Source organism: Anser brachyrhynchus (genome assembly GCF_964034855.1).
Source record: "Anser brachyrhynchus genome assembly, chromosome: 3".
In the NCBI taxonomy this organism is placed as follows: domain Eukaryota; kingdom Metazoa; phylum Chordata; class Aves; order Anseriformes; family Anatidae; genus Anser; species Anser brachyrhynchus.
Genome location: NC_137696.1, coordinates 21,587,233 through 21,613,795, shown reverse-complemented (window position 1 = coordinate 21,613,795; position 26,563 = coordinate 21,587,233). Strand labels below are relative to the sequence as shown.

General features: G+C 37.5%; 1 protein-coding gene across 2 annotated transcripts in view; it reads left to right on the top strand.

The window, feature by feature from the left end:
• Window positions 1–25,094, top strand: part of MSH2 (mutS homolog 2) — a 35,338-nt gene extending 10,244 nt beyond the window's left edge. Inside the window, exons 7-16 of one of the 2 annotated variants that reach the window (XM_080587604.1) lie at window positions 7,736–7,935; window positions 8,738–8,847; window positions 11,550–11,673; window positions 12,742–12,892; window positions 16,578–16,675; window positions 18,605–18,850; window positions 20,353–20,557; window positions 20,869–21,116; window positions 22,733–22,905; window positions 24,668–25,094. In XM_080587604.1, coding sequence (XP_080443730.1) covers window positions 7,736–7,935; window positions 8,738–8,847; window positions 11,550–11,673; window positions 12,742–12,892; window positions 16,578–16,675; window positions 18,605–18,850; window positions 20,353–20,557; window positions 20,869–21,116; window positions 22,733–22,905; window positions 24,668–24,838 — 1,726 coding nt within the window. In that variant the 3' untranslated portion in view covers window positions 24,839–25,094. Of the gene's footprint in view, window positions 1–7,735; window positions 7,936–8,737; window positions 8,848–11,549; window positions 11,674–12,741; window positions 12,893–16,577; window positions 16,676–18,604; window positions 18,851–20,352; window positions 20,558–20,868; window positions 21,117–22,711; window positions 22,906–24,667 lie in introns of both variants that reach the window. The other variant, XM_080587603.1, reaches the window with a different exon arrangement.
• Window positions 25,095–26,563: the final 1,469 nt, after the last annotated feature.

Here is a 26,563-nt window from a genome sequence, read left to right as displayed (position 1 = left end):
AAACACTGGGAGTGCCTCCGATACCTGCAAAGATGGTTCTGAAACACAGGTTGAATCTGAACTAACCAGAAGACAGAAGTGTAATTTGATATTGTCATGCATATCATAGCGCAATAAATATTTTGCATGAAAGAAGTTGTCATTCCAGTGCTATGTAAGTGGTGTTGGCTTCGCAGTAGGCCTCTAGAAATGTTAGAAAAACATTACCTTTGTCATTTGAAAAGTTATAGTCTCTGAGTTCTCTGGTAACATGTTTGGAACTTGAAGATCTAACATTTCTTTAATCGTTTTCCTCCCCTTGAACTATGCACCAGTACTCTCTGTGTCCAGCTCTTCAGCCAATTTTTGATCCACCTCATTGTATGCTCAACCAGCTCATAATTCAACATCTTCTCTATGAAGATCTTATAGGGGGACAGACATTACTGAAGTCTAGAGGACAATCTCCACAGTTCTCATCCATCAGGCTGGTAGTTTCATTATAGAATCTTATGAGGTTGGTCAAGCATGACTTCCCCTTTATGAATACGTCATCTACTCTTGATGTTTTTCTTCTGCTTCATGTGCATGTGGAATTGGTTTCCAGGACAGTCACCTTCCTAGAGATCAAGGTGAGTTTGACTGTCCTCTAATTCCTTGGGTCCTCCTTTTTTGCCCTTCTTGAAGGTAGGAGTGGCGTTTGCTTTTTTCCAGTCTTCAGGCACTTATCCCAGTTGCCATGGTTGACCAAAGATTATAGAGCCTTGCAAAGATTATAGCCTTGCAGTCATATCTGCCAGCTCCCTGTGCACTTGTGGGTGCATCTCGTCATGGTCCATAGACTTAAGAACATCCAATTTGCTTAAGTATTTCCTGACCTGCTTCTCTAACACCAAGGGTATATCTTCCTTGCTCCAGCCTTTTACTCTAGTCTCTGAGACCTGGGATTCCTGAAGGCTGCTGTTGTTGGTAGACTGAGGCAAATCATTCAGGATTTTTTTTTAAATCATGGCCAAAGTCAATTAAGTTTCCAGTTTAAAGAATGAATAGTCTGCTCTGTGACGATAAGAAAACTTTCACTATGTTTGTGTGCAAAGCTCTCTGCTTTGTAACAGTGTACTTGGTGATTACTTTTTTGAATGTTGCGTACAAGAATATGGTTTATTCTTCATGTAAGAACTATGAACATACTATTTTTTTCTGATCTGTTTAATTTATATCCACAAACATTGGAAAGGTGACATGTAAGGAAACTGCAATGGAAACTTTATGCAAGATAGTTTTGTCTTGACATGTAATTTAATTTCATTTAGCATGTATAAAGGGTATAAGGGATTTGTTTGCATACATTTTAGAGTTTCTTTGCTTTATGGAATGAATGCAAATGAAGAAATACATGTCTTACAGCATGTGGACATGCATGTCTTACATGTCTTACAACAGTGGAACTTGCATGGTATGCTCTTTGCACAAGTTTAAGGGTTAGCAATTTGAGAGAGTATTAGTATAGATGGAGTGTAATAAACATAACTGCTTAATTTTAGTAATATATGGAAGCTAGCGAGCAGTAAATCATTAAATAAAAATCATGGAAATTCCTTTTCTGATCTTTACCTAGTCTTTAAAGACCATATAATAATGTTGTTTCATCACTGGATCCCAAAATGCTGTATTTAATTAACCTCCCCCCGCAATGTAAAGTATTATGCTGAGAAGCAGCCTTAGCTGCTTCCCACCTTCAGTTTCTATAGAAGGTTTTGGGTGGGGCAGTTTCACTACACAGGCTTTATGAATTTGCCCATGACTATGCAGTACTTGCTCTGTTGTCTTCATTGTTCTTTGTTATGATTTGAAAAATGGAGGTTTATTAGAAATTCTGAAAACGATGTTCATTTGTTTTCTAGAAGCCTAAATATTGCATTGAGGGTACAGCAGTGTTCAAAACGTATTGTGAAACTAGTTGTTCTTGTCTGTATTTAAATTAGTATGTTGCATTGTATTCATGCCCTTAACATTTGTTCACAGCTAGTAGTCCTGTATGTAGTATTGCCTTTGGTGGTCTTTGGTGGTCAGAATTTAGTGTGACTTTTTTTTTTGGTTTTGTTTTGGTTTTTGACTCTTTCACATCATGCAAGCAGCCTGCAACACTGAGAGAATTGTTTTGTAATTCAAATCAAAAGATGTAGTCATGCCTCCCCAAATGTGGATTGTCATCATTTCCCTTTTTATTGGCACTGGTGTTCGTGTGGCTGCTTAGTTCATCTCTTGATGGGGAATTTAGCCTGCTAAAATAAATAAGGGCATAATGTCATGTAACCTCTAATCCAGTAAAACTAGGCAGTTGCCAAAAGGGGCAATCCCATTTCTTTCTGGCCTTCTGGCTCTGCTGTTCCCTTCTTTTGGTCTGGCTATCTTGTAGGTACAGAATAATTTGATTTGTCTTATTCACTTGATGAAAACTAATACATGAAAAAAGGTTGAAGGATGTAATCTAAAATTAATCCTTTTGCTGCTCTGCAGCTGGTCCTTGGCTTGCTGTCATCATAAACATGAAAAGATTAATATCTTAAATGCAGATCAGGCAGTGCCAAAAGCCCGTTCTCCACATTTAATGATCTGACTTGTAAGAGTTTGTTTTCTGTTGGTATGTTGACTTTTTTAAAGCTCACGCTTAATTAGCTTATATTGTAAATTGGATTTCAAAACTTACTACATGAGAATTAATTGGATATCTGCATATCCTCACATTGGAAAAATATTGTCTGAATCTGTGGACTGGAACTATTCACAACCAGTATTCAATAAAACTGTGCTGCCTTTCTGACAGATTTGCTATGAAAGTGCTATTTGAATAATTTTAACTCTCATAAAAGTAAGACTATGAAAGTTTTATGAAAAATAATATATATATATAGAGAGAGGGAGAGAGAGAGAGGGATTAATATGTCTCTTGTAACCTTGGGGAGATATCATGCCTCTGCTGAAGTGCTTGGAGGTACTTAGCGAATCTTGTTTTATGAAATATTCTTTTGTCGCTTTTTGTCTGTACAGTTCTTGAGGGTAGGAGACTGTTCAGTCCAGCAAGATTGTGCTTTGAGGTGGGAGAAGATTTTCTACGTAAAACATATCAGCAAAGTTGCATTTTGAGTATGATTTTTTTTTTCCCCTTCAATAAGTGAGTTTAAAAGTTGGGAATAGTGATAATCATTCTGTGAAGCAGGTTGCTATAAGGTGAGAAATTTCCTGATTTATTCCAGCTACTCTTTTGTGGATCTGTTTAATTCTTTAAGGGTAATAATTTTATTTCTCAAATGAGAATGAGGAGTGGTAAATCAAACCTAAATAGTGCTATTACAGAAGACTGTAGTCTGAATGGCAGTTAGCAGTAACAATTAAAATTTCCTCTTATTTGGGAAACATAACTTTTGAGAAACATAAGTGAAGGTTTATTATCTATAATTTTAATTTGATACAGAATGGGAAATAAGACGCTAACTGTGACTGGGTGATTGTGTAGGTATACATCGGATGCACAGATGTATGGAAGTTTCTTTAGAATGTAGACAGGAACAATACTTTGTGTTTTAAATGTTTGAATATTTTCAGGATCCAGGTCTCAGAGCAGGGCTGGTCTGCCCTGGGAGTGTGGAGTAGTCCCAACTGTGAAGTGAGCCATTATGGGGGAGCTGGTCGGGTGCTGCCAGTAGGCATCTTTGGGTCTCTGCTGCAGAGTATAGGTGGCCTGTCTGGTGTGAAACAGTGGGACCCTTGACAAGCTCTGGTCAATGCCTGCCTATAGGAACGTTCCTGAAGATTCCTTCCGTTATTGCGCAGAAATGCAACTTGCAGCCTGCAGCTCTCGGCCATATGAAAAGATAGGTGTGTGATAGAACTATGAGGGGTGTTGCCAGCTTTGCCTTATAAATGAATAAAAAAGTGTTTCCTTTCTGCTTCTCTTACTTCTCACTGGAGGGCATTTGTGTGCGTGTCTCAGAGCCTGGCAGTTCTTTGCATTGATCTGCCTTCTGGCTAGAGGAGGAAGAGCAGAGCTCTCCTTGTGTCCTGGTGATTTATTTGCATATGCCTCAGAATGATGCCAGGCACTCCTTTCCCTTGGGGTCTAAAAATATTGCCTTTGCAGCAGCCTGCTTCAGGAGCAAGATATTAATTGTATTAAATGGCATCGTGCTGGCAAGGATGAGACCCAAAAATTCTATTTTTCTGCTGAAGAATCATTTTCTTCTTTACTTTGCTAATCTGAGGTCAGAAAATGTTTAAAAATGTTATGCTTGTGTAAAACATAATGAATTTTGGTAACTTACTCTATTGCTGTCTTATATTCTGAAATATCTTAAGGGGGGGGAAACATTATGTTGGAGTTAATGATGCTTTTTTGATAATCCTGTCTGGTTTTTAATCTGAGCTCATTAGTTTGCAGCCTTACAGCCAATGCACACTGCTTCCAAAGCTTTGCTTGATAGTTACAGAAAGTACTTATTTTGTGTCAGGTATCCCTGATGTAATCTAAGGGCTTTAATTTACAATCTCTACGTTTTGACATGATACTCAAACAATACATCCAGCCATTCATGTAGGGTGGGGAAAAGTCTGTTGTTTCCCTGGTATATATTACTTTTATGTAGAATGCATGTATTGAATTCAGAATCCATATCTGTAAATGAACCATTCTGAAGTTGCAAATATCCAGCATTGTTTTCATGGTAAGACGGTTTGGGGATTAATGAGGAATATTAGAAAAATCATAAGACTGATGTTAGGATGTGGCTTTCTCTTATGTTACATAATCTTTCAGGTTAAAAAAGAAGTCTGATGTGGTGCACAGTGTGCACCAAGCGCTCTGAAGTGCGTGCAGTATGACTTTTGCAGCTCCTCTAGGGTCTAAACCTGCCCATGAGACTTTGGACTCAGTATCACAAGGGACTGCTTCAGCAGAGCTGCAGGAAATAGTCAGCATAATTCATAGTAACTTGAAATTATACCTTTGAGATTAAAAGACAGTAGTTGTGAGTTCAGTCCAAAGACCTATCTGTCATAGCGGAACAAAGGCCACTTTCTAGTAACAAATATGTCCTGAGGGCATATTGCCTGCAGATCCCTTGATTAAGTTCACTCATGACTTGAGGGAGAGGGTATGGCAGGGTGGAGAAAAGCGGCAGGACACCAGTGCTACTTCACTCTTTTTGTGGTGGCGGTGCTGGTTCCTGCTAGCTTATAAGTATTTGTGGGACTGTGGCTTAAGGGAATCGTATCTTAGCCAGCTTTGGACAACATCACAGTTCAAGTGGGCTTTTCCTTGGTTAGCAGACCCCTGAGCAAGGCGTGCGACAATTTGCTGTGTTGTCTGCTTCTGAACTATAGGCTTTCTCCGTGGACGTGCATTTACGGGGGAAGTTGGGACTGATTGAGCTGAAAGAGAACTTATTCAAGTGTTTGTTTACATCTTTTCTTGGATTCTTGGTTTTATTTCTTTCTGTATTTTCTTTTTGTTTCCTCAGCCATAGGTTGTTTTTAATATAAAGCTTATCAATTGATTTCATTATTACTTGTGAGCATTAGATGTGGTTTATACTTGTGTTACCTTAATGTAGCCCTTCCTATTCAGCAACCTTATATGTATTCTTACTGGACAGGAACCTGTTCTGCAAAATGTTGTGTGAACATAAACCTGTCAGCCTTGTGTTTGTGGCTGGCAAATACAGGAGGGAAAAATAGAACAGTACCAGGAAGATCATGAGATGTTAGTCTAATTAGCATGGTTTTGGCAGAAGAAGAATGTATCGTGCATATCTTAACTCTTTGAACTTGTCAGTGTAGTGGACACAGGAGAAAAAAAATTGAATAAAAATCTGAATAAATTAGGCATTTCAAAATGCCCTTGACAAGTTCTTTTCCAAGAGGCTGTTGAACAAGCTGAAAGAATCGTGGGATGAAAGTGAAAGATTTGTTTGTACAGCACTATGTAAAAAGCACAAGCAAGAAAAGAAAAAAGGAAAAGGGAAAAAGGAAAGAGTGAGCTCGAGTCTGGAAGCTGCACTGAAGAGATTCTCTAATGATCAGGATAGCAGGATAGGAGCTAGCTAGCTAGTAAGGTGGTGGCACAAAAGAGGACCTAACTTTTAGTGAAAACCAAAATAGGACAAGTGAGTGGACAGAACAGCAATTGTTAGGACTTTAATCATGCAATCATCCTAAGCTGGGTCCTTCACATCCTATCAGTTGTCACCTGAGAAAAGAGGCCAACACTTTCCTTGCTGCAATCTCATTTCAGGTAGTTGTAGAGAGCAAAGAGATCTCCCTTCAGCCTCCTCTTCTCCAGACTACACAATCCCAGTTCCCTCAGTCACTCCTCATATGTCTCATTTTCTAGTCCTTTCACCAGCTTCATTGCTCTTCTCTGCGCAAGCTTAAGTAACTCAATATCATTCTTGCCGTGAGGGGCCCAAAACTGAACACAATAGCATCCAAGGCACGGTCTTTCCCAAATGCAGATATTCTCGGGAATCCCTACCAGCTGAAACCAGTTGTAAAGTCTGGAGCAAAGACCACATACCCTCATTAAAGGAGGATCAGGTTAGCAAACAAGTCCATGGGACCCAATGGAATATGCCCATGAGTGCTAAGGTAGGTGGCCATAGAGACCTCTCTTGATAATCTCAGGTCATGGCAATTGGAGAAGGCTCCTCCAGGGCAGGAATTGACACTTGATTTCTTCCAGCCCTCAAGAAGGGCAAAAAGGACTATGAAGGGAATTAGAGGTTGGTCAGCCTCATCTTCATTCTTGGAAAGGTGATTGAGCAAATAATCCCAGAAAACGTTTCCAAAAATACTAAGGATAAGAAAAGGATTGAAAGTAGTTGGCATGGATTTTTGAAAGGAAAATCATGACTAACCAACCTGATAGCCTTTTACGACAAAATGACTAGGCAGTTGGATAAGGGAAGAACAGTGACTATTGTTTATCCTGACTTAGCAGCCTTTTGTCACCCTCTCCCATTACATCTGATGAAGTGTGGACTAGATAAGTAGGTAGTGTGGTGGACTAAAAGCTGGCTGAACTGTTAGGTGGTAGTAGTCAGGGGCATAAAGACCAGCTGGAGGTCAGTAACTAGTGGCGTATTCCAGGGGTTGTTACTGGAGCCATTCTTAAAGATACCCAAAACTTGACTGGACATGGTCCTTGGTAACTAGCTGTAGCTGATCCTGCTTTGAGCAGAGTTGGGTGGAATAGAAAATGTCCAGGAGTATCTTCCAACCTTAAGGATTCTGATTCTGTGATATACATTTGCACATCTCCACTGTGTCAAGGTTGGCCTTGAGCACAGGTAGCTAAAGTCTGCAAAGAACAGTGTTTTTCTTCCCTACCAAGTATCTGTTCTTTAATAGATTACTGGATGACTTTTTTTATGGTCAGGGAAAAGATTAATCTCAAAGAAGGTTCTGAGCTTCAAAATACCTACTGGACAGGTGTTGGCAGTTTGAAATGGTTTCACCCCAATGCTGTTGGTTAAATACCCCAATAGTAAAAATTAAACAAGTACGATGTAGTCTGAATATCCTTGCTTTCTCAGCTTATGCGTTGTTCTGGTTTAACTTGCTCTCTCATCAGGAAAGTGGCCAACAGATACACCCTTAAAGAAAGGATAGAGAAACTTACAGATAAGTGTTTTCGTTCTAATTGATGACAAACGAATTGCAGACCATGCCATGCTAATCCTTGTTATGAAATCTTATTTAGGTTGAATTTGGTTGAAGCCTTTGTGGTAGATCCAGAACTACGTCAGGGCCTTCAAGAAGATCTTTTACGTCGCTTTCCAGATCTTAACCGGCTGGCAAAGAAATTTCAGAGACAAGCTGCAACCTTACAGGACTGTTATCGAATGTATCAGGCTATTAATCAACTGCCTAATGTTGTAAAAGCACTAGAAAAACACGAAGGTAATGCTATTCCCTGCCTATTTTCAATGTTTTATAATGCATTAATGATGCCAAGAAATAGTATATAGATTTCTAAAGCTTACATTTTTCATATGTACTTTTGTTGCAGGAATAAAGCTTAAAGACATTTGAATTTGAAATATATTGGAATTCTGAAATAGCAGTCAGATACTTAAAAATGAACATAGCAAAATTTTTGCACAAGAAAGTTTTCCGATCAGTGTGTAGCTGAAACACTTGAACTGTTGGGCAGTGGTCTTGTAGTCTTTGACATTGGCTCGTCTCTAAGAATTCTTGGCTAATTTTTGCATGATGTATATCTTACAGTCAAGATAGCTCTTGATACAATACTGTGTTCCTTTTGAAGACTTTTCAAATGCACTTTGAGTTGTAATTAATGTGATTTTTGCATTTAAGGATCAGTGGCATAATTTGAACAGCATTTTTGGGTGTTGAAGTAGTAGAATATTCCTGCTGTGGAGAAGAGTAATGTGGCAGGCTTTCTGCTCATAGTCATTAGTAGGATCTCAATACTATGAAAAGCAAGCTTAGAAAATAAAGGTTGCCATTTCTTTTCCTTTTCTGTGTGTTACCAAGAAAATGCAACATAAGATAGTGTCAGCACAGTAGGGGGGTAATTCAGTACAGCAACATCAATCCTAGCCCATCAGAATGCATGTTTTTGTAGAAATTTACCAGCTATATAGTTGTGCTGTTTATCTTGAATAAGTGAATTCTGGTTGTTGTGGATTTTTTGAACGATTAATTCATTCAATTCATTTTTCTTGTTTGTTCTTAACAGGAACTCACCAGATGTTGTTGTTAGCAGTGTTTATAACACCTCTTAATGATATTCACTCTGACTTCTCAAAGTTTCTGGAGATGATAGAAACAACATTGGATATGGATAAGGTACGGGCTGGTGTGTGTGAACAGGTTTATTTCGCAATTAAAGTTTCTTATTGAACTTCACAATCTGCTCCGCACTCACCAAGTTAATTGATTAATCTGTATTTTAAGTAGTTAGCCATATATAGCGAAGCTAATATATGAGGATTGATATTAATATAGCAGACGAATATCAAGAGGATATTCACACTACTGACTTAATGATGTAGCCAATGGAAAAAGTGCTTTGGGTACATGGATGCTATGGTCCTGAAACTTGTTAGAAAACTCACTGTTAAAAGTGGGGAGGTTATTTTTCCACTTTTCTGCTTCTTTTGTCATCACTTCAATGTTACTGTGATGTGTCTCCAATCTAGAATGTAGACAGAGCGTGTATGTTACCTATTTCTCTGCTTCTCTAGAGTTTAGTAGATTTGCTTCTATATGGTCACATTAAGTCTTTGTAATTAATAGTTTGCCTCTGTGGAAAATGATTGACCTAGATATAAAGATGGACTTCCCAGGGTAAAGAAGTTTCTCACTAGAGGGAAAGCTACCAAAATTAATCTAGCTTTGCATCTACACCTGCTTATAAAATACTACTGCAGACAGGACTAAGCCTGCAAGGCAAAACTGGCATTTTTCAGAGAAAAATTGGCCAAAGAAAGCTAGAAGGAACAGCTCTGTTTCTTAATTCTGTACTGGAAAGGATAAGGGATAAGTATAGGTGAGTGGTTTATCATTGTTTAACACTGAACACTTGGTTCATGTTTTTGGCTGTGTCCAGTTGCCAGAAGTGAAACAATGCTAACATTTTTGGTGCATTTTTTACATATTTTTTCCATTGTATTTGTTGGAGAATTGGTACATTACACATAGAAATGTACATGTTTTTACAGTATCACTATTTGCTCTACTTATTAAGAAACTTAGTTAATATTTGTTTCTTATGTTTCAGTCAATTTTGAAAACTTGGAAGGTTTTTAGAATTGCCATAAATGTCAATCGCAGCTCACTGTAGAAATGAGACCTACCTACAATGTGCTAGGCATGGTAGTAACAGCAATATGTGGAACTTTTGAAAAGTGTACTGGCTTTAAAATTTTGAACATGCATATTTTGCACCAGATGCAGAAGTATTTTTTTCCCTCTTTGTATTGTGTATGCATTCATCAGCTGCATTATACTCTTTAAGACTGTTTGACTGACATGTTGCTGTAATTTATGATATATGCTAATGAAGAAATTTATAGCTTTATGCTAGTTACAGACCATCTGTTGATGCAATTTTGTATGCCCTGGAACTCTGTTTTCTTCAAAACTAGCAGCTGTTCTGAGCCTTCACCCTTCATAGTCCAGCTATTCAAATTTATTTTCAGCTTCTACTTTAAAAAATATTTTGTTGTTTTTCTAAACAGAATGATGAGTCAGTTATTTTTAATCGAGATCTGATATGTTGAATTTGTGGTTGCTTTTCCTTCACAATACTGGAATCAATTAAAATGGCTACAGATAAATCAACACTGGTTTTATGAAGAATAAACCTTTTCAGTATGAATGTTAAAACTTGAGCATTTGACTTGCAATTCCTCTTAGATTTTTAGGGAATTGAAATTAAACACTGAGATCTAATCTAGGTGTGATTGAAGGACAGGTTGTCATAGCAACTATATTATGTCAGTAATCTATTCAGGGCAAGCCTTCTGATATTAAAAAAAAAAAAATCTGAGTTCAAAACGCGTGGGATGTGGCTATTCATTTACCTAGCTGTTTAATTAAATAAAGTTAAGAAACTGTCACTTCTATTCCTGTATTTCATAGAATCATAAAGGGCCTTTGAAAATCATCTACTCCAAACTTCTCTAAATTTTGTTAGTGCTTTCATTACGTAGGATTTTAGTTTTAGTAAAGAGCACAGCCTTTTACAGAAGGACTTGCTTTTCAGATTAGTTAGCTAGCTCAATATAGTTTCTGTGTCTCCAAATCATTTACTGTCAACTCATTAATTGAGAAACACTTGGAAACAAGACCCACTTGCATCTTATTTCACATAAGTAAACATGCAGATATCAAAGTGTCATCAGTGTTGGGACTGGTCTGGCCAGTAATGACAAAGGCTGTCATTCTTAGCCTTTTCAGCCTATTCTTTCTGTTTCAGAACAGGGATTTGCCCTATTAAAACAGGAATGGTCATTTCTGCTGTATGTTCTGTCATAAATGTTCGTTATTGTTCTTTTTGCAGAAATATTAAGGGAATGGGAGGAGCACCCCTAACAGCAGGGCCAATAACAGGGAAGGAATTTTTTTATACTGCTTTATCAATGTCTCCAAGTTTGAAGAGGGTCTTCTAAAATTTCATAATTTTGTGGTGTCCACATCTCTGGTTAAATAGTTGGAGAACATTGCTACTGCAGTATGTTTGCATGCAACAAAACTGCAACTGAAATAGCAGGCTGTGTGAAATGCTTTGCAGTGCTGGTAATTGCACAGAGAAAATAGACACTGAAAGTTCAGTTGTCCATGATGCAAATTCTCGTTTATTTTGTAGGTGTATCAGACTCTAATTATCACTAATGGTACTGCATTACAAAATTGTGTATAAAAAGGCCCAACAAATTGAATAAGTGATTAAGTAAATTAATTTCACTGTGTATGATCAGAGAGATTATTATTTTTATTATTGATAATAATCCTACAATTTTTTTCCCTTTTTTTTTTTTCCCTAGGTGGAGAATCATGAATTTCTTGTCAAGGCTTCTTTTGATCCTAACTTGACAGAATTAAGAGAGAAGATGAATGAACTGGAAGAAAACATGCAGTCCTTCTTACAGAGTGCAGCCAAAGAATTAGGTAGGGTATGGCAATGCCTTTGATTCTTACCTCCTTTTTAAAATGTTTTGAGATCAAGCGATGTAAACTGGTATAGAGGAGTTAGGGGATGTTTCTATTATTTCATGATTAGTTTGGGGTGACTTTAGTTGTCACAGTATGATCTATTGAAAACTGATTTTGGAGCTACAACTTGGCCTTTTTTAAAGATCGCATTACAGAATGTTTCAGAAATTATAATCCTTGTTGTCGTGTACTGTGGAATTCTAACTCTTGAATAAGCCTAGTTTTATTTTACATCCTTTGAGGATGTGCATTGGAACAATTTTTTTCTGTCCATTCCCCTGGATTATCTGTTCAGGATATGCTAATTTTCCTTTGAACTTCTTTGCAAAATGTCTCATTTGCTTACACATGACATTTAAAGGATAGATTTTTTTTTTTTGTATCGGATAATCGATGTGCAGTTGACGAATTGGGCATTTAAAGAGAAACTTTAAAATTAAATGACAATTTTTAATGCAAATGTGGCACGGAAAACTGGAATCACTGTAGGTATTTTAGACTATACTCTTAAGGGCTTGCATGTTGTTTAGTCATGGTTTTTATATTTATTTTTTAATACTTTTTTTTTTAATTTAACGTGCTATCTAAATGAAAAGAAAGACAAGATTATGTAAGGAAGAGAAATCCCACCAGCAGAAGTATGTGTTAGTAAAAGAATCACAAGACTATGTGCTGTGCTTACAACGGAAATATAGAATGTCCTTGTAGGGTGTTATGAACATTTTTCATATTTCTGGAGAATGTGTAGCAATATAGTAATGATGCACACTTCATTTCAATATGCAGTTTGAGGGTATATCAAAGGTAAGAGCAGAGAATGAAACAGTAAACCTTTGTTAGGTCTGGGCATTTTTCATACATGTGCAGAACCGAAGCAAGTATACTGAATAGCATATCCAAGAAGTTATATCATACAATCTGGGATTATTGCACAGAAATAACACAAGCTGAAGGATTTTTAATAACACCATTGTTTTCTTTTTGTTTTCTTTCCTATTTTTTTCTTCTATTTTCATCTAAAAGGTTTGGAAGCTGGCAAAAGTATTAAACTGGAGTCAAATTCACAGTTTGGACATCACTTTCGAATTACTTGCAAGGAGGAAAAAGTCCTCCGGAACAATTCAAAATACAAGATAACTGATACACAGAAGAATGGTGTGAAATTTACTAACAGGTATGAGATCATATTGGTAGTTCTGAAAGTGTCTTGTAAAAGAAACAATTGTTCCTTTCTTTATAATATTGCCAATAAACAGTTTTTTGTACATCTTAAATGGCTGAATTTTCCTCTTTTTAATTGGCTTACAGATTGAGAAACTGAGCAAGACTGGCATGAGGGAGGAGAAGTCATGCAGTTTCTGTTGAAAGCACATGCCTGCATTCTCAATTTCCTTTGCCAACTGTTAGCTATTTTTGCTCCTTTTAACTTTGTCTAATTTCTCTGTTTTAGCTACACCTAACAGTGTAATTACATTCAGTGTGAGTGTTTATACAGACACTTTCATAAGCTGCAATGGAAAAGAGCTATTTATGTTTATCACCAAATATGACATGCAGCAATTTTGTTGGTAATTACCTTTTCTGATCCACGTTATAGCTCCAACAAAGATAACGGCATGTATTGGACTTCCATTCTGTGGTTCTGTGGATTAAGCCATTTAAAAATTTAAACCTTTAGGTTAATTGCTTTCATGGCTGTTTCAGGTTCTCCTTGTCCAGACAGAAGTTGTCACAGGTACAGCCAAGTCTGTACTTTTTGTTGAATTTTTAGCTCTTTTTGAAAGTTTTTAGGAGGAACAAGGACTAATCCAGTCATCATCTCTCTCAGAATTTCATTATTGTAATACAGGAGTAAAGAAGTTACCTATGTAGAAAGTTGTCTATGAAAAATCATGAAATTACTTGACAAATTAGAGGTCTCAGCAATCACCACCTGCATGAAGTTTAACAATAGCAAGTCCCAGGTTCTGCACCTGGGATGGGGTAACTCTAGAAATATTCACAGACTGAGGGACAAGAGGCCGGAGGGCAGCCATATAGAAAGGGATCTGGGGGTTCGGGTCAATGCCAAGTTGAATATGAGTCAGCAGTGTGCCCTGGCAGCCAAAGGGCCAACTGCATCCTGGGTGCAACAAGCACAGCATAGCTGTGATATAGAGTGATTGATTGTCCCACTCTATTCTGCACTGGTGCGGCCTCACCTTGAGTACTGTGTGCGTTTTTGGGCGCCATAATATCAGAAGGACATAAAACCATCAGAGAGTGTCCAAAGGAAGGCACTAGAGATGGTGAAAGGCCTGGAGGGGAGAATGTATGAGGACCATCTGAAGTCACTTGTTTTTTTTCCACCTAGAGAAGAGGAGACTGAGGGGAATCCTCATCATGGCCTACAGCTTCCTCACAAAGGGGAGCAATGTGGGAAGCACTGATCTCTTCTCTCTGGAGACAGTGACAGGACTCAAGGAAATGGAATGAAGCTACATCAGAGGAGGTTCAGATTGCATATTAGGAGAAGGTTCTTTACTGAGAGGGTGGTAGAGCACTGGAACAGGCTCCCCAGGAAAATGGTCACAGCACCATTTTGCTGGAGTTCAAGAAGCATTTGGACAACCTTCTCAGGCATATGATTTGATTTTTGGGTGGTTCTGTGGGGAGCCAGGAGTTGGACTTGTTGACTCCTGTGGGTCCCTTCCAAATCAGGGTATTCTATGAATCTATGACACTTAAATTGAAGGAGATCTCTTGAGGTTAACTGGTCCAAACCCTCACTTAAAGCAGAGGCACCTTTGAAGTTAGATGCAATCTCAAAATTAGATGAAGTAGCTCAAGGTCTTGTTCAGTTGCCCATGCTTCAGGCATCTCTTCATAACCTGTTGGGGCACAAATTCCAGTGCTTAACCAGTCTTTATGAAAACTTTCTTCATCAGATCTAGTGAGAACTTGCCTTGTAGCAGCTTGGGTATTTAGTATCTCATCCTTTTGCTCTGTACTTCCAAGAGTCTGACACCTCTCCTCTCCAGGCTGAATAAATACACTTCTCTCAGCCTATCCTTGTATGCCATGTGCACCAGCTTGAAATCTTTGTGATGGCCATCTGCTGCAAGTTCAATGTCTCTTTTACACTGGAAAGTCAAAACCGAAGACAACATTGCAGATATGGCCTCACAAGTAAAGGGGAAGAACCACCTTTTGACATGCTTGCTGGCTGCGTTCTTCCTAGTACAGCCAGTAGGAGCTTGGCCTTTGGCTCAGGTGCCTCAGGTTCAGCTTGTTGTCCACTGTGTCCCCCAACTCTTTTATGCAAAGCTGTTTTATAGGCATTTGGACCCCAGTCTGTACGGTTACATGGAGTTATTTCATCCCACCTGCTGGACTTTTGGACTGTGTTTGAAATTGTCCACCTATTTCCCTGGTCTGTTGATATCCCAATGAATGGCAGTCCTGTCCTGCAGTGTACTGATGGCTCCCTTTAAGTGGTGGTGTTTATAACCTTTCTGAGAGTGCATTCAGTCCCATCAGCCAGGTTATTAATCAAACAGTATCTACCCAAGAAATGCTACAAGTAATCAACTGCCACTTGGACTTCAGATTCCTGAGAAGTTTGTTCTTGTCTGCTTCATGTGTTATATATAGAATGGTTAAAATAACAGGGATTAATACATCACACAGTCTGTTTCAGACAAACCATGTAACTGTCACTTTAGGTATAACAGTTCCTGCTGGAGTTCACATCACAGAAGTGAGTTTCTTGAGAGAAATCTTGATTGACAGATGTACAGGGCAGGGTTGGTTTCAAGCCTGTGCTGTTACCGATGGTGACTGTTTCTGTTAATCACTCACTTTCTTAAGTAATAAATCCTTTGTTTTGAAAACGATTGCAAAAATATTGATATATTTCACACCAACCAACATGCTTCCATATTTTACACCAATTTACTTGAATGAACAAAGTAAAAACCTAATGTGTGTTTTAACATTTATTACAAGAATATTTTTTCAAAATATTCCTGATTTTTTTTTGTTCTAAATGTGTTATGAATCTAAATGTAATGATGAAGTTAGGCTTTTCCAGAACATAGAAGATGGTACTTAGAACCTCTACTTTAAGTGTCATCTGTTACTTTTCTAAGGAAAAATCTTGTGGATCACTAACAAAGCAGAATTCTCTGTGTTTAGTTAGTAGTTACACTTCTTTCTGTACACACTGTGAGAAGTAGAAGGTTTCTACCTATAATGGAGGTGCACTACCTGGATATCCACTTTTCATATTCAGTCCTACTGGCTGTTCCAAAAAGTGAGATGAGTAGCTTGAGAAGAATGAAAGATTGTTTTAAATATTCTCTTAATTTTGCTTTAGCCTATTTTGAAGGCTAGAACCAGTTGTTAGAGACAATAGTTCCCCAAGTTTTTTACTGAATGGAAGAACTTAAATGCCTTCAGCTCTGATAAGCCTGTTCTGGGCTACTTGGTTGCTTGGCAGGAGTTCTTCTCTGCCAGCTCTGCAGTGTGCCACATCTTGTTCTAAGATGGCCATGGATTCAGTTTAAAGAGAAAACCCGTAGCACATAGCATGTCCATAACAAATAACTGCACTGTAAGACTTTTAAGAATGCTTGTGTTTGGAGTTGCTAGAATTGCTGGTTTGGCCTTTGTGGATGATTTTCAACTCAGAATTAATCTTACTGATATCCTGGATGAGTTGTAGGTTAGCTGTTTTGTGGTCTTTGGGTTGAACCCAGTTGTTAAAACAGGTGGGGATTTCTGGTACTGACTCATAGATGATGTGGCCAGAAGTTACATGTTGTAGCAGTGAAGACAGAGGACGTCACAACTTCTAAATGTTGTGGTTTTGTTCACAGCAAACTGAGCGCCGTCAATGAAGAATATATAAAGAACAGAGAAGAATATGAAGAGGCTCAGGACGCAATTGTTAAGGAAATCATTAATATTGCTTCAGGTGAATGCATCAGTGTTGATGTGTATGACAGTCTGGAATGCTGGGAGGGCTTGTTGTAGGACTTTGTAGGTCCTTACGCAGCGAAGGACCTTAACTTTCCATAAAGAATTAATGTGTGAAATGAGTTTTGGCCTGCAGATAGTTGTTGAAAGTTTGAAATTTATTTTCTTCTGGTCAGACCTTTTCCTGGAGTTGCTACAAATGTGCAGTGATGGGACATGTGCCCCTTGTCCCTTAATAGGGAGAAAAAATGTGTCCATAAAGGCCACATCTATGATCTTCCCTCTCTGACTGTGGGCATCTCCACCCAAACAGCAGGCTAGGCAGAAGGCAGAAGAGGTAAAAGGCAACAAGGAACTGAGGTAACAGGACCTCGGGACTGAGATGGGAGAATGTTGGTGTGCCATAGAAGAACAAGTTAGTCATCGTTTATATAGTACAATAAAAAACTGTTATTTTCCTAATTAATTTTCATGTATTTTTGCTCCAAGATTGCTTACCTACAGGCAGAGAATCTTTACGATTCTTTACCAAAAGGAGAAGATACAGCAGGAAGTTTCAGTCTGGAGGATTCTGTAAATATTGTCTCCTAAAAGCACAAGTTCCAGCAGAACAAATCACAGAATCATATAATGGTTTGGGGTGGAAGGGGCCTTCAAGATCATCCAGTTCCAACCCCCCTGCTATGGGCAGGGATGCCACCCAGATCAGGTCCTTGAAAGGGAAAAGTAGAAAGTGAAAGCCCTAATGAATCTTAAGCTAAGGGCAAATGTATTAAAGATAGGAAAGCACTTTTAAAGCTGAATATAAATAGATTTCAACATATAAAGTTACAGTGGAAATCTTTGACCCGCTGTTACGGTAGGGAGCTTGCCAGTATATTACAAAAGATTTTTTTTTTGTATTTTGGTAATCTTTAAGTGATATTTTTTTGTGTGCAGCATAGTGAGGTTTGTATATGTATCTGGAAAAAGCTAAATTGAGCATTATATAGCAGAAATAGCTGCAATGTCACCTATAAATACCTAGTATGTTTAAAAAAAGTCTTGCTGCTGCTTAAGGTTTGTGGTGTGCAGTAATAGACTTACAAGTGTATAGGTGTGGAAAAAAAGCATTTTTTCCCCCAGTGGAGGCAGTTTAATGAAAAAGACTGGATTAAATGTGTAATTTGTAGTGAAAGTGACTTGAAGTCATTCTAATGATCTATACTTGGCAAAGTTCAAGAAATGTTAGAATAGTGAATGTATTTTCTAAAGGTGAGAGTCTTTCTGAAAGTCACTACTCACCTCTTCCTACATATGCATCCCTTTTGCAGATGTTACATGCTTTACCTCTATAGGCCGTCATCCCTTTCACTGGAAGCCCCTCCCATCTCCCCCACCTCCAAAACAACAACAACAACAAAAAACACGAAAACTTAAAACCAAAGTTGGTACTGAGCATCCTGGGCCATCTAATCTAGTCATCTGAGATCACTGTATTTTACAGACCCCTCCATAATATAATCTGCACAAACATAAGTGGTTGCACAGTGCTGTGTCTGAGTTGTCAGTGCTTCATCTCAATTGTCTTTGCCCCAAAATTCAGTGTATTGTTGGGGAAGGAAATGCATTAGGTTTCCAGCCTTCATGCCATTGTGTGTATTTGCATTCCCACACTAAGATAAGCTGTTTGTCATTGTCTGCTGTTAAGGCAAAACAATCAACATGGCCTCACCTCTTCTTTTCTGAGTCTGACAAAGTCCCGTTTGTACTCAAAGTACAGAAACTTAAGGGTTGCATCAGAGTTTGTCACAGAAGGTGACTGGTATCTTGAGGAAAAAAGATTTTAATGCAGATGAATTAAATTTGGATCAGTATACGCTTTAAGATATTTTTTTCAACAAGAATAAAAAAAATGTTGAATTTGTCTCTCTGTAATCAAAAACAGGTTATGCAGAGCCAATACAGACTATGAATGATGTAATAGCTCATTTAGATGCAATTGTCAGTTTTGCTCATGTGTCAAATGGAGCACCAGTGCCCTATGTCCGTCCTGTCATTTTGGAAAAGGGACAAGGAAGGATTGCGCTGAAAGGTGCCAGGCATCCTTGCATTGAAGTGCAAGATGAAGTGGCCTTCATCCCCAATGACATTACGTTTGAGAAGGGCAAGCAGATGTTCCACATTATTACTGGTAAGTGTTCGTACCTTTTTCACTTGTCATTTAGATTTTAACTTTTTTTAAGAAGTATTTCCAGCCTTTTTTAAAAAGGGGGGGGGGGGTCAGGGAGGGGAGAAGGTATGTCAGAACAATTTTTCTAATCAACAAAGGGTGAGCAATTAAAGAGTTATTCATGTGTCTGCATGTAGGCTAAGATTTAGCTCTGGAAAAGAAGGTTGGATGTTTGTAACTGATTTATTATATATATATATATATTTGTAACCTATTGTTTATTTTATACATATCTATTTAAAAGTGTCTACAGGGTTCTTGTCAAATGATTCCTGTGGTAGTGGATATTATGGAAGCTTATGCGCATAAATAGGTCTTCCAAACTACTAATCATAGAATTAGATTTTACAATTGTAGTTACAGTGCACTGTTGGAGAAGGTGGCCACTAATTTAGAAGTATTCATTTGGGAAGAAGAGACAGGCTGCTGTGAAGGAAGTAATTTCTTACTAGGAAGTAAGAAATCAATTCCTTAATATATCTATTCTGTGCCTTACTGAATGTCACTTCACAGGTCATATGACCTCAGGAGCTGGAGAACCTGAACCTACTGAAGTGATTTGGAAAATTCCATTAGGCACCAATTGTACCATAGCCACGTAGTCATCTTCTGTAGACAAGATTTTAAACACCCACTTTGTTAATGTTTTCTTTTAGTGATAAAGTTGATTTAAAATGCAAAGCATGTTTTAATGACTACCTTCTTTCTCCCCATTCTTGGTGTAATTAAGATAATTTTGCTATACAGGAAAACATTTTTAGTGTTTATACATTTAATTGAATTTTAATTTTCATTCAGATGTGCTTGATGCATTCTGAGTAGCAAAGCTCTGAAATTAGAGGATGATTGATGAACATTTCTAACATCAAAAAACTGCAAGAATCTGAATAAACGCATAGCAATACACTTATTTTTCTGGTTAGCAAAAGTCAAATGATCTTTTTTTGAAAATACTTTTTATTTCATTTGCACTTAGTTAAAGTATAATTTCATAATATCTGTTTTTGATGATTCAGAATCCCTTTAGATTGTAATTTAAATTAACAGAAAGCTTGTACCCAGTCTGTAACTAAGCTATTTCATTTTTACAGACAAATTGTTATTGTAGTTTGAAGTGAAAGCAAATTATTTTCGTTCTTAAGCAGTAATGCTGATGACTTTAAAATGAAAGCTTATTAGGAATAGGTATGAACATGTCTTTTATATGACTTCTGAGACAAAAAACAGCATTAAAATACAAACCACCACCACACCAAAAAAAAGCATTCAGCAAGACATGCCGCCTCTACTATTACTGGTAGAGCTACTTGTTGCACCTGTTAGACAAGTCTGGTTCTCTCTCTCCTGGCAAAAGTGTAAGAAGCTTATGTGTTTTTTGTTCTAAGAGCCTGTTCTCCTTTAAAAGGAATGCTGAATGGTAAAAGATGACGTTTTTGAATTCCTTTGCAAAATTTCTTCTTTAGGCCCTAACATGGGAGGAAAATCAACATACATCCGACAGACAGGGGTGATCGTTCTTATGGCCCAAATTGGGTGTTTTGTACCCTGTGACTCTGCGGAAATAACCATTGTGGATTGTATCCTGGCTCGGGTAGGAGCTGGAGACAGTCAGCTGAAAGGCGTGTCTACTTTCATGGCTGAAATGTTGGAAACTGCTTCAATCCTTAGGTAAGTCCTGTGTTTATTTGTTTTTGTAGGTTAGGGTTGATTGGAAAGGATGTGCTCTAAGAAGGATGCATCTCAAGATTTTCTTTTATGTAGGATCTCAGTGGAGGATATCAAGTCCTTCATAGGAGGACTCTTAAGTTCTTGAAGTAGCCTACTGTTTATTTCAGTGGTCATACAGAGGTGCTACCAGGATGCAAAGTCTAAAAGGGCCAAAGAAAGCCTAACATGGAACATAATTTCTGGTACTCCAGTATCCAGAATAACGATATTGAGATTGCGCTTTTCTCAAACTTAATGCTCTTCTGTTTTAGGACAGCATCTGAAAACTCCCTAATAATCATTGATGAGCTGGGAAGAGGAACTTCTACCTACGACGGCTTTGGCTTAGCCTGGGCTATTTCAGAATACATTGCTAGCAAAATCTGTGCTTTTTGTATGTTTGCTACGCATTTTCATGAACTGACAGCACTTGCTGATCAAGTGCCAACAGTAAATAACCTACATGTTACTGCTCTAACCAGTGATGACACACTGACAATGCTTTACCGTGTCAAGGCAGGTAAGACTCTATTAATGGTGAAAATGTAAACTTAGCAACTATTATGATAGGAAAAAAATAATACAAAACTAATATGCCCCAAGTAGGTGGGTGAATTTTCTCTCGGATCCACTCCTCCTTTTTTAAACATGTATCAATTCATCTAATCTGGTCTTTGGTGAAACCTCTAGAAGCCAGGTTTCATACTTTTCTTCAACCTGTTTTCCCAATTTTAGTCATACACATCTTGTCTTTGTATGTGCAGTGTTTTTTCAAGACCAAGTTTCTTGGAAGAGCTATTGAGCACAGAGGCACAATAGTTTGTATCTTTTTAAACCTCAGTCAGATTAGGTGCGACATTACGAAATCTTTATCTTAAAGTAGCTAGTCTCAAACTGGATGCATTTCATATAAGGTTTTGCTTTTAGTGTCGTGCTCTCTCCCTTTTGGCGGAATTGCATTGTTGAAGCAAGAATGTAAGTGTATGCACCTCACATCCAGTTTTGTTTTGAAACAAACAACAGGTTTCACGTCATTCGCAATGTATAACTAAATGTAAAAGACATGACACGAAACTTTTTATAGAGTATTTTCATCCCTCTCTTCATGAAAAGGGTACACTGGGTACAGTTTTCCAGGCCTCTGTTCAGGACTTTCTCAACAGAAATCTGAGTTAACTTTGTGTCTGTGGAGGTGTATGTTCTTAATACAAAATCAGGAAAACTACTTTCTGCTTAAAAATCTTAATTTCCCTTAAGAAACCTGAGTGATTACAATGCTGATGAAACGGAAAAAAATCTAAATGCCAGATTTTTCTTTGCCTATTCTTCAGTTGCCCAGTATTTAATAGATGCTTAGTGAAGTGTCATTTTAAACGTATAATTCATTTATTATAACTCCTTGCTGAAGATCAGAATTAAAAGGATGTAGTAATATGTGGGGTGGCCAATTGGAACGATGGCAATGTAAACAATTGGAGTTGATGGATTGTATCAAAGGGCTTTTGATACCGAAGTGCAAATGATTTTATGTAACTGTGTATAACTGACGTATTCTGAGCAAGTGTGAGAACTTTCATTCTCAACCCAATGTTATAAACCGTATATTAATCGAAGTCAGTGTAAACATGAAGTGGAAAGGTTTTGATATAATTAAACTCCTCCTGGAGACTAGGAAGCTATGTGGGACTGGCAGAAAGGAGGAGGAGGAGGACTGAGAGTGTACCACGCTATTTTTTTAATATGTAAGTACAAATGCAGTTTTTGTATATTTATACAAATGATGCAGATGGTTATTTTCTACAGATTGTGCTGAAGTGCTTTAATGAAAAAAATTGTTCTACTTCATTCAAGTACTAGAGGAAAACTCTTTCTGCCTGAATTTTTTTCTTTCTTCCTGAAGCACTTCTGGACCTCTGCAATTACTGCTCTAAGACAGCTTAGTTTAATAAGAGCATATTCTGTAATCTGTTATCATATATAGTCCAAAAGCTAAATCAAAATATACTCTGAAAACCAAACTATATCACACACTTTTTCAGAACAGAGAATTACTATAAGTTTGTTCACATAATCTCTGTGTGCATGGCCTTATCACCTCTTGAGATTTCTTTACAGGTTGTTTTTCTCTCAACCCAGGTGTTTGTGACCAGAGTTTTGGAATACATGTAGCAGAGTTGGCGGCTTTCCCAAAACATGTGATAGAAAGTGCAAGAGAGAAAGCACTGCAACTGGAGGAGTTTCAAAACATTGGCAAGTCCAATGAATCTGAAGGAGAACCACCATCCAAGAAATTCTACAGAGAAAGAGAGGTTTGTCAAAATAAATGCTTTTTTTTTTTTATTATTTTTTTTCCATTTGTTTAGCTGGAGTAGCTCAAGCAAAATAGTTTTAGGATTCAGCTTTCCCCAGAAGCTTGATCATAATTAAATGTGCTCCTGTTTTTCTGTAATAAAATCTTTTAGCTATGAAGTTTGTTATGAGTTGAAGAGATGTTCAATGGTAGTGAGTTTTGGTTTTAATTCATTTCACATTAAGCTTGGGCAAGAATTTTGTCTAAAGACTTACTCATAAGAATTAAATATATCTATTTTTTTCTTAAAGAACAGTAATCAGCAGTTGGTGTGATTGGCATAGAACTGAAGGTGTTCACGGGACCATGTCTGTAGCTGTTCTGTGGGATTTTCTTTTGTGTTCAATGCTTTTGTTGGCTACTTACTTGAGACTTAAGTTGTAGCTTTTGTGTTAGTTGTTGTTTAGATTATTCTTGGCTCTGCAGGTGGGTTGTAGCTGGTTTCGCTCTCCCCCCTTTTTTTCTGAGGGCTTGTTAGCACTAATTCCTTTGAGCTCAAAGTCATTCTGTTCAGATCTGTTCTTGAAGTGTTAATCATGTCCAAAGAGCTTTATACATTTAAAAAGCCTTTGCTCTAGAAAGAGGCTGCTACTTTATTTTCAGTTTCAGAGGTCCACTGCATGTTTCCTTGTCTCGGTAAGAATGTTACAGATAGAATAAGTGTTATAGATGAATGATCTCTGTTTTGTCTTAGCTGTTGGTGTTAGGAGGTTCCCCCCTCCAGCTACATCAGCTGCTCTATTACCTTTCCTTTGCCAACTTTCTAGATACCGTGGTGAAGTATTTTTCAAATTAGTTGGATCTGGCTGTATGAAGTTAATTCCTTGTAAATTAAATTGACAAGGCAAACACTTCTGACAAATACGGTGTCATGTTTTATTCTTTGATAATTCAGTAATACATAATATATTAAAAACTCTCTGGGCAATAGAATGGCATAGCATTAGATTTCTTGTTCAGGCAATTTGTCTACCTTCATTAACATATTTAGAGGCACAATCATACTATTATATTTCCAAGTGCTTTGGAGAATTCCTCACTGAATGGACACTGCATTAGTCCTAAATATTGAAATGAAAGTATGAATGCTTTGTGGCAGAGTAGCTAATGTAGAAAATGCAGAGCACTAGGCAGAAATCTGTGTTCTGGGCAAATTGTTTATGATACAGGAATCCTGAACACAATTCATTAAAATGTTTGTTCTTGTTATTCATTTCAAATTGTTTAGAATTTCCACTTCGCCTGTTTGTGTAAAAGCATATGCATAAAACTTAATTATCATCTGTTCTCAGTGCTGAGAGCCACTCTCCAGTTGCTTGGTAACAACTTGTTCTTTGCTTTTGCATATGGAAACATTGATTTGGATTTACAGTTCTTCCAAAAAGTAACTAGTTTGGATAATACAGCCTCTCTAGCTTGCAAACCTCTCCTACTGTGGTTGTGTACTGGAATGAAATGTGGAACAGCCATAGGAGCTCTCAGTGGTAAACATTGTTTCTGCTGATCAGCTTATGTTTGGGAAAGAACTCCTGATACCAGTGTAACTGTGTATTGTTCTGGTGTTGGGACCACGATAGCAAGTCCAAAAATTTTTTCCTGCAAGAAGTTTCTGGTGCTGAATAATACTTTGTATTTATGGTATAATTTGGAAAAGAGCTTCTGGAAAGAATCTAAATATATTCTGTTTTCTTTTCCTCTTTCTTCCCCTCACTCCATTTTAGGAAGGTGAAAAGATCATTCAGGATTTTCTTAGTCAGGTGAAAGCATTGCCCCTGACAGATATGTCAGAAGAAGACATCAAAATCAAGCTGAAGCAGCTGAGAACTGATGTGTTGGCAAAGAACAACAGTTTTGTGAACGAAATCATTTCCCGAACAAAAGTTACATCATGAAAGATATGAGAACAGGATGCAGCTCTTGAAGTGCTTGAAGCTTTTTTTCTTTACATTGCAAGAACTCTTGCTTTCTTGTTGTGTAGTTTTTGAACTTTGATATTTCATACTGATTTGTGTAGGCTTTTTTTCTTGGATTGTATTTTTTTTGTAAAAAATAAATAAATTGGCACCCATTGTGCTAGATTCTTGCTTTAGTTGTGATCATTTGTGTTCTTGTAGAAGTTTTCAATAAAAGGCTTTTTCCATAGTGAGAGAATTATTGACTGTACAAACAAAACAAGTAAGACTTTACCAGAAGAATAGAAAATATAGAAAGTGTAACACTTCAGATAGCATACAACTACCACAGCCTTGAAAAGTAATGGCCCATACACAAAATCTTTTTTTTTTTTTATATGGTGCAATTATGTTAATTCAGTGAAGTTTTAGTAACGCTCTTTTAGTGTTCCATTATAAAAAGCATCCTAAGTGATATGTCTTAAAATTTTTGTGGCTGTACCTGTGTGAAGCTTTGGAAGAGAATTGTTTTTGTTTTAATGTGTGAGCAGGTAATGCTTGAGTCAAATATACTACAGGCCTACTCTTCATGGTCGAGTGGTGGTAACTCTTGCGGTTTTTTTTGATGATTTTGTAATGTAAGCAGAGGCTGAGGTGAAGTTATAGTTTAACTGGAACTTCTGAGTTGGTCTTGGTTTGTCAAGTCTGTCTATGAAGAAAGTATGCACTGATTTATTTATTTATTTATTTTTAATCTACTACTCAAACTGAGACATTTTGAAAGCATTTGGATACAGGTTTATATTCTCCTGGATATTTAGCATTTTAAATTGTAGCTCTAGAATGCTTTACCTGTATTTAAAACTACCCATATTAACAGATTAATGGGAAAAGGTGTTTACTGCATTGAGATAGGAATAAAGTTATGCCAAAGATGTCATGAAAATTCTTGGTTTTTTTTTCTGTAGCAGAGATTACATCAGTGGTTTGTGTGCTGGGGGCAATAATGTTGCTGTTAAAGCTGTGCTGTAACTGCGTAAAGGATTAGTCTGTTGCAGTAGTCTGCATTTCAACATTCCAACAATTGACATAAATGAGTGGTGGGGGTCAGCTTGCTATTCAATAGCATTTATTTGTAGCTAGACAAGAACTTGGAAAAGAGATGCACTTCTCAACAGAAGAAAATAAAGGATGGTTTGTGAGTGGTTCACATTCTGCATAACACCTTTTTGGTCTTTAAATCAGAATGCATTCTCCTAAAGGCAAAAATAAAGACTTGCATTTACAGAAAGCACAGCTGATAAGTGTATTCAGTAGCTGTGTCTGGAAAGTGTGAATGGAAAAATCTGTTAAGTGATGACAAATGGTTTGCAAACTGGGTTACAGGTAGTGTGATTTCATGTGAGCATGAGGATGGCTATTTCTGATAGTTCCAATTTAGCTTTTATTTCAGAAATGTACCTACCTATATAGCTGTTTTTTTTTCCAAATGCAGTTGGTTCAAGCACAATCTATTCCAAAAACAGAGTTATACATACAGTACACAGTGAGAATCAATTTAGAGCACAAAATACTGCAATGATGCATTGTTTGCATTAGATCAAAGTGCTTGAACTGTTGCTAGAAGTGGGCAGTAAGGACAGTAAGTGATCACTGTAAGTGATTGGATAGCTGGCACTTATAATGTCTTCCTGGGTATACTGAGGTGTCCTTGGTCTGGTGAAA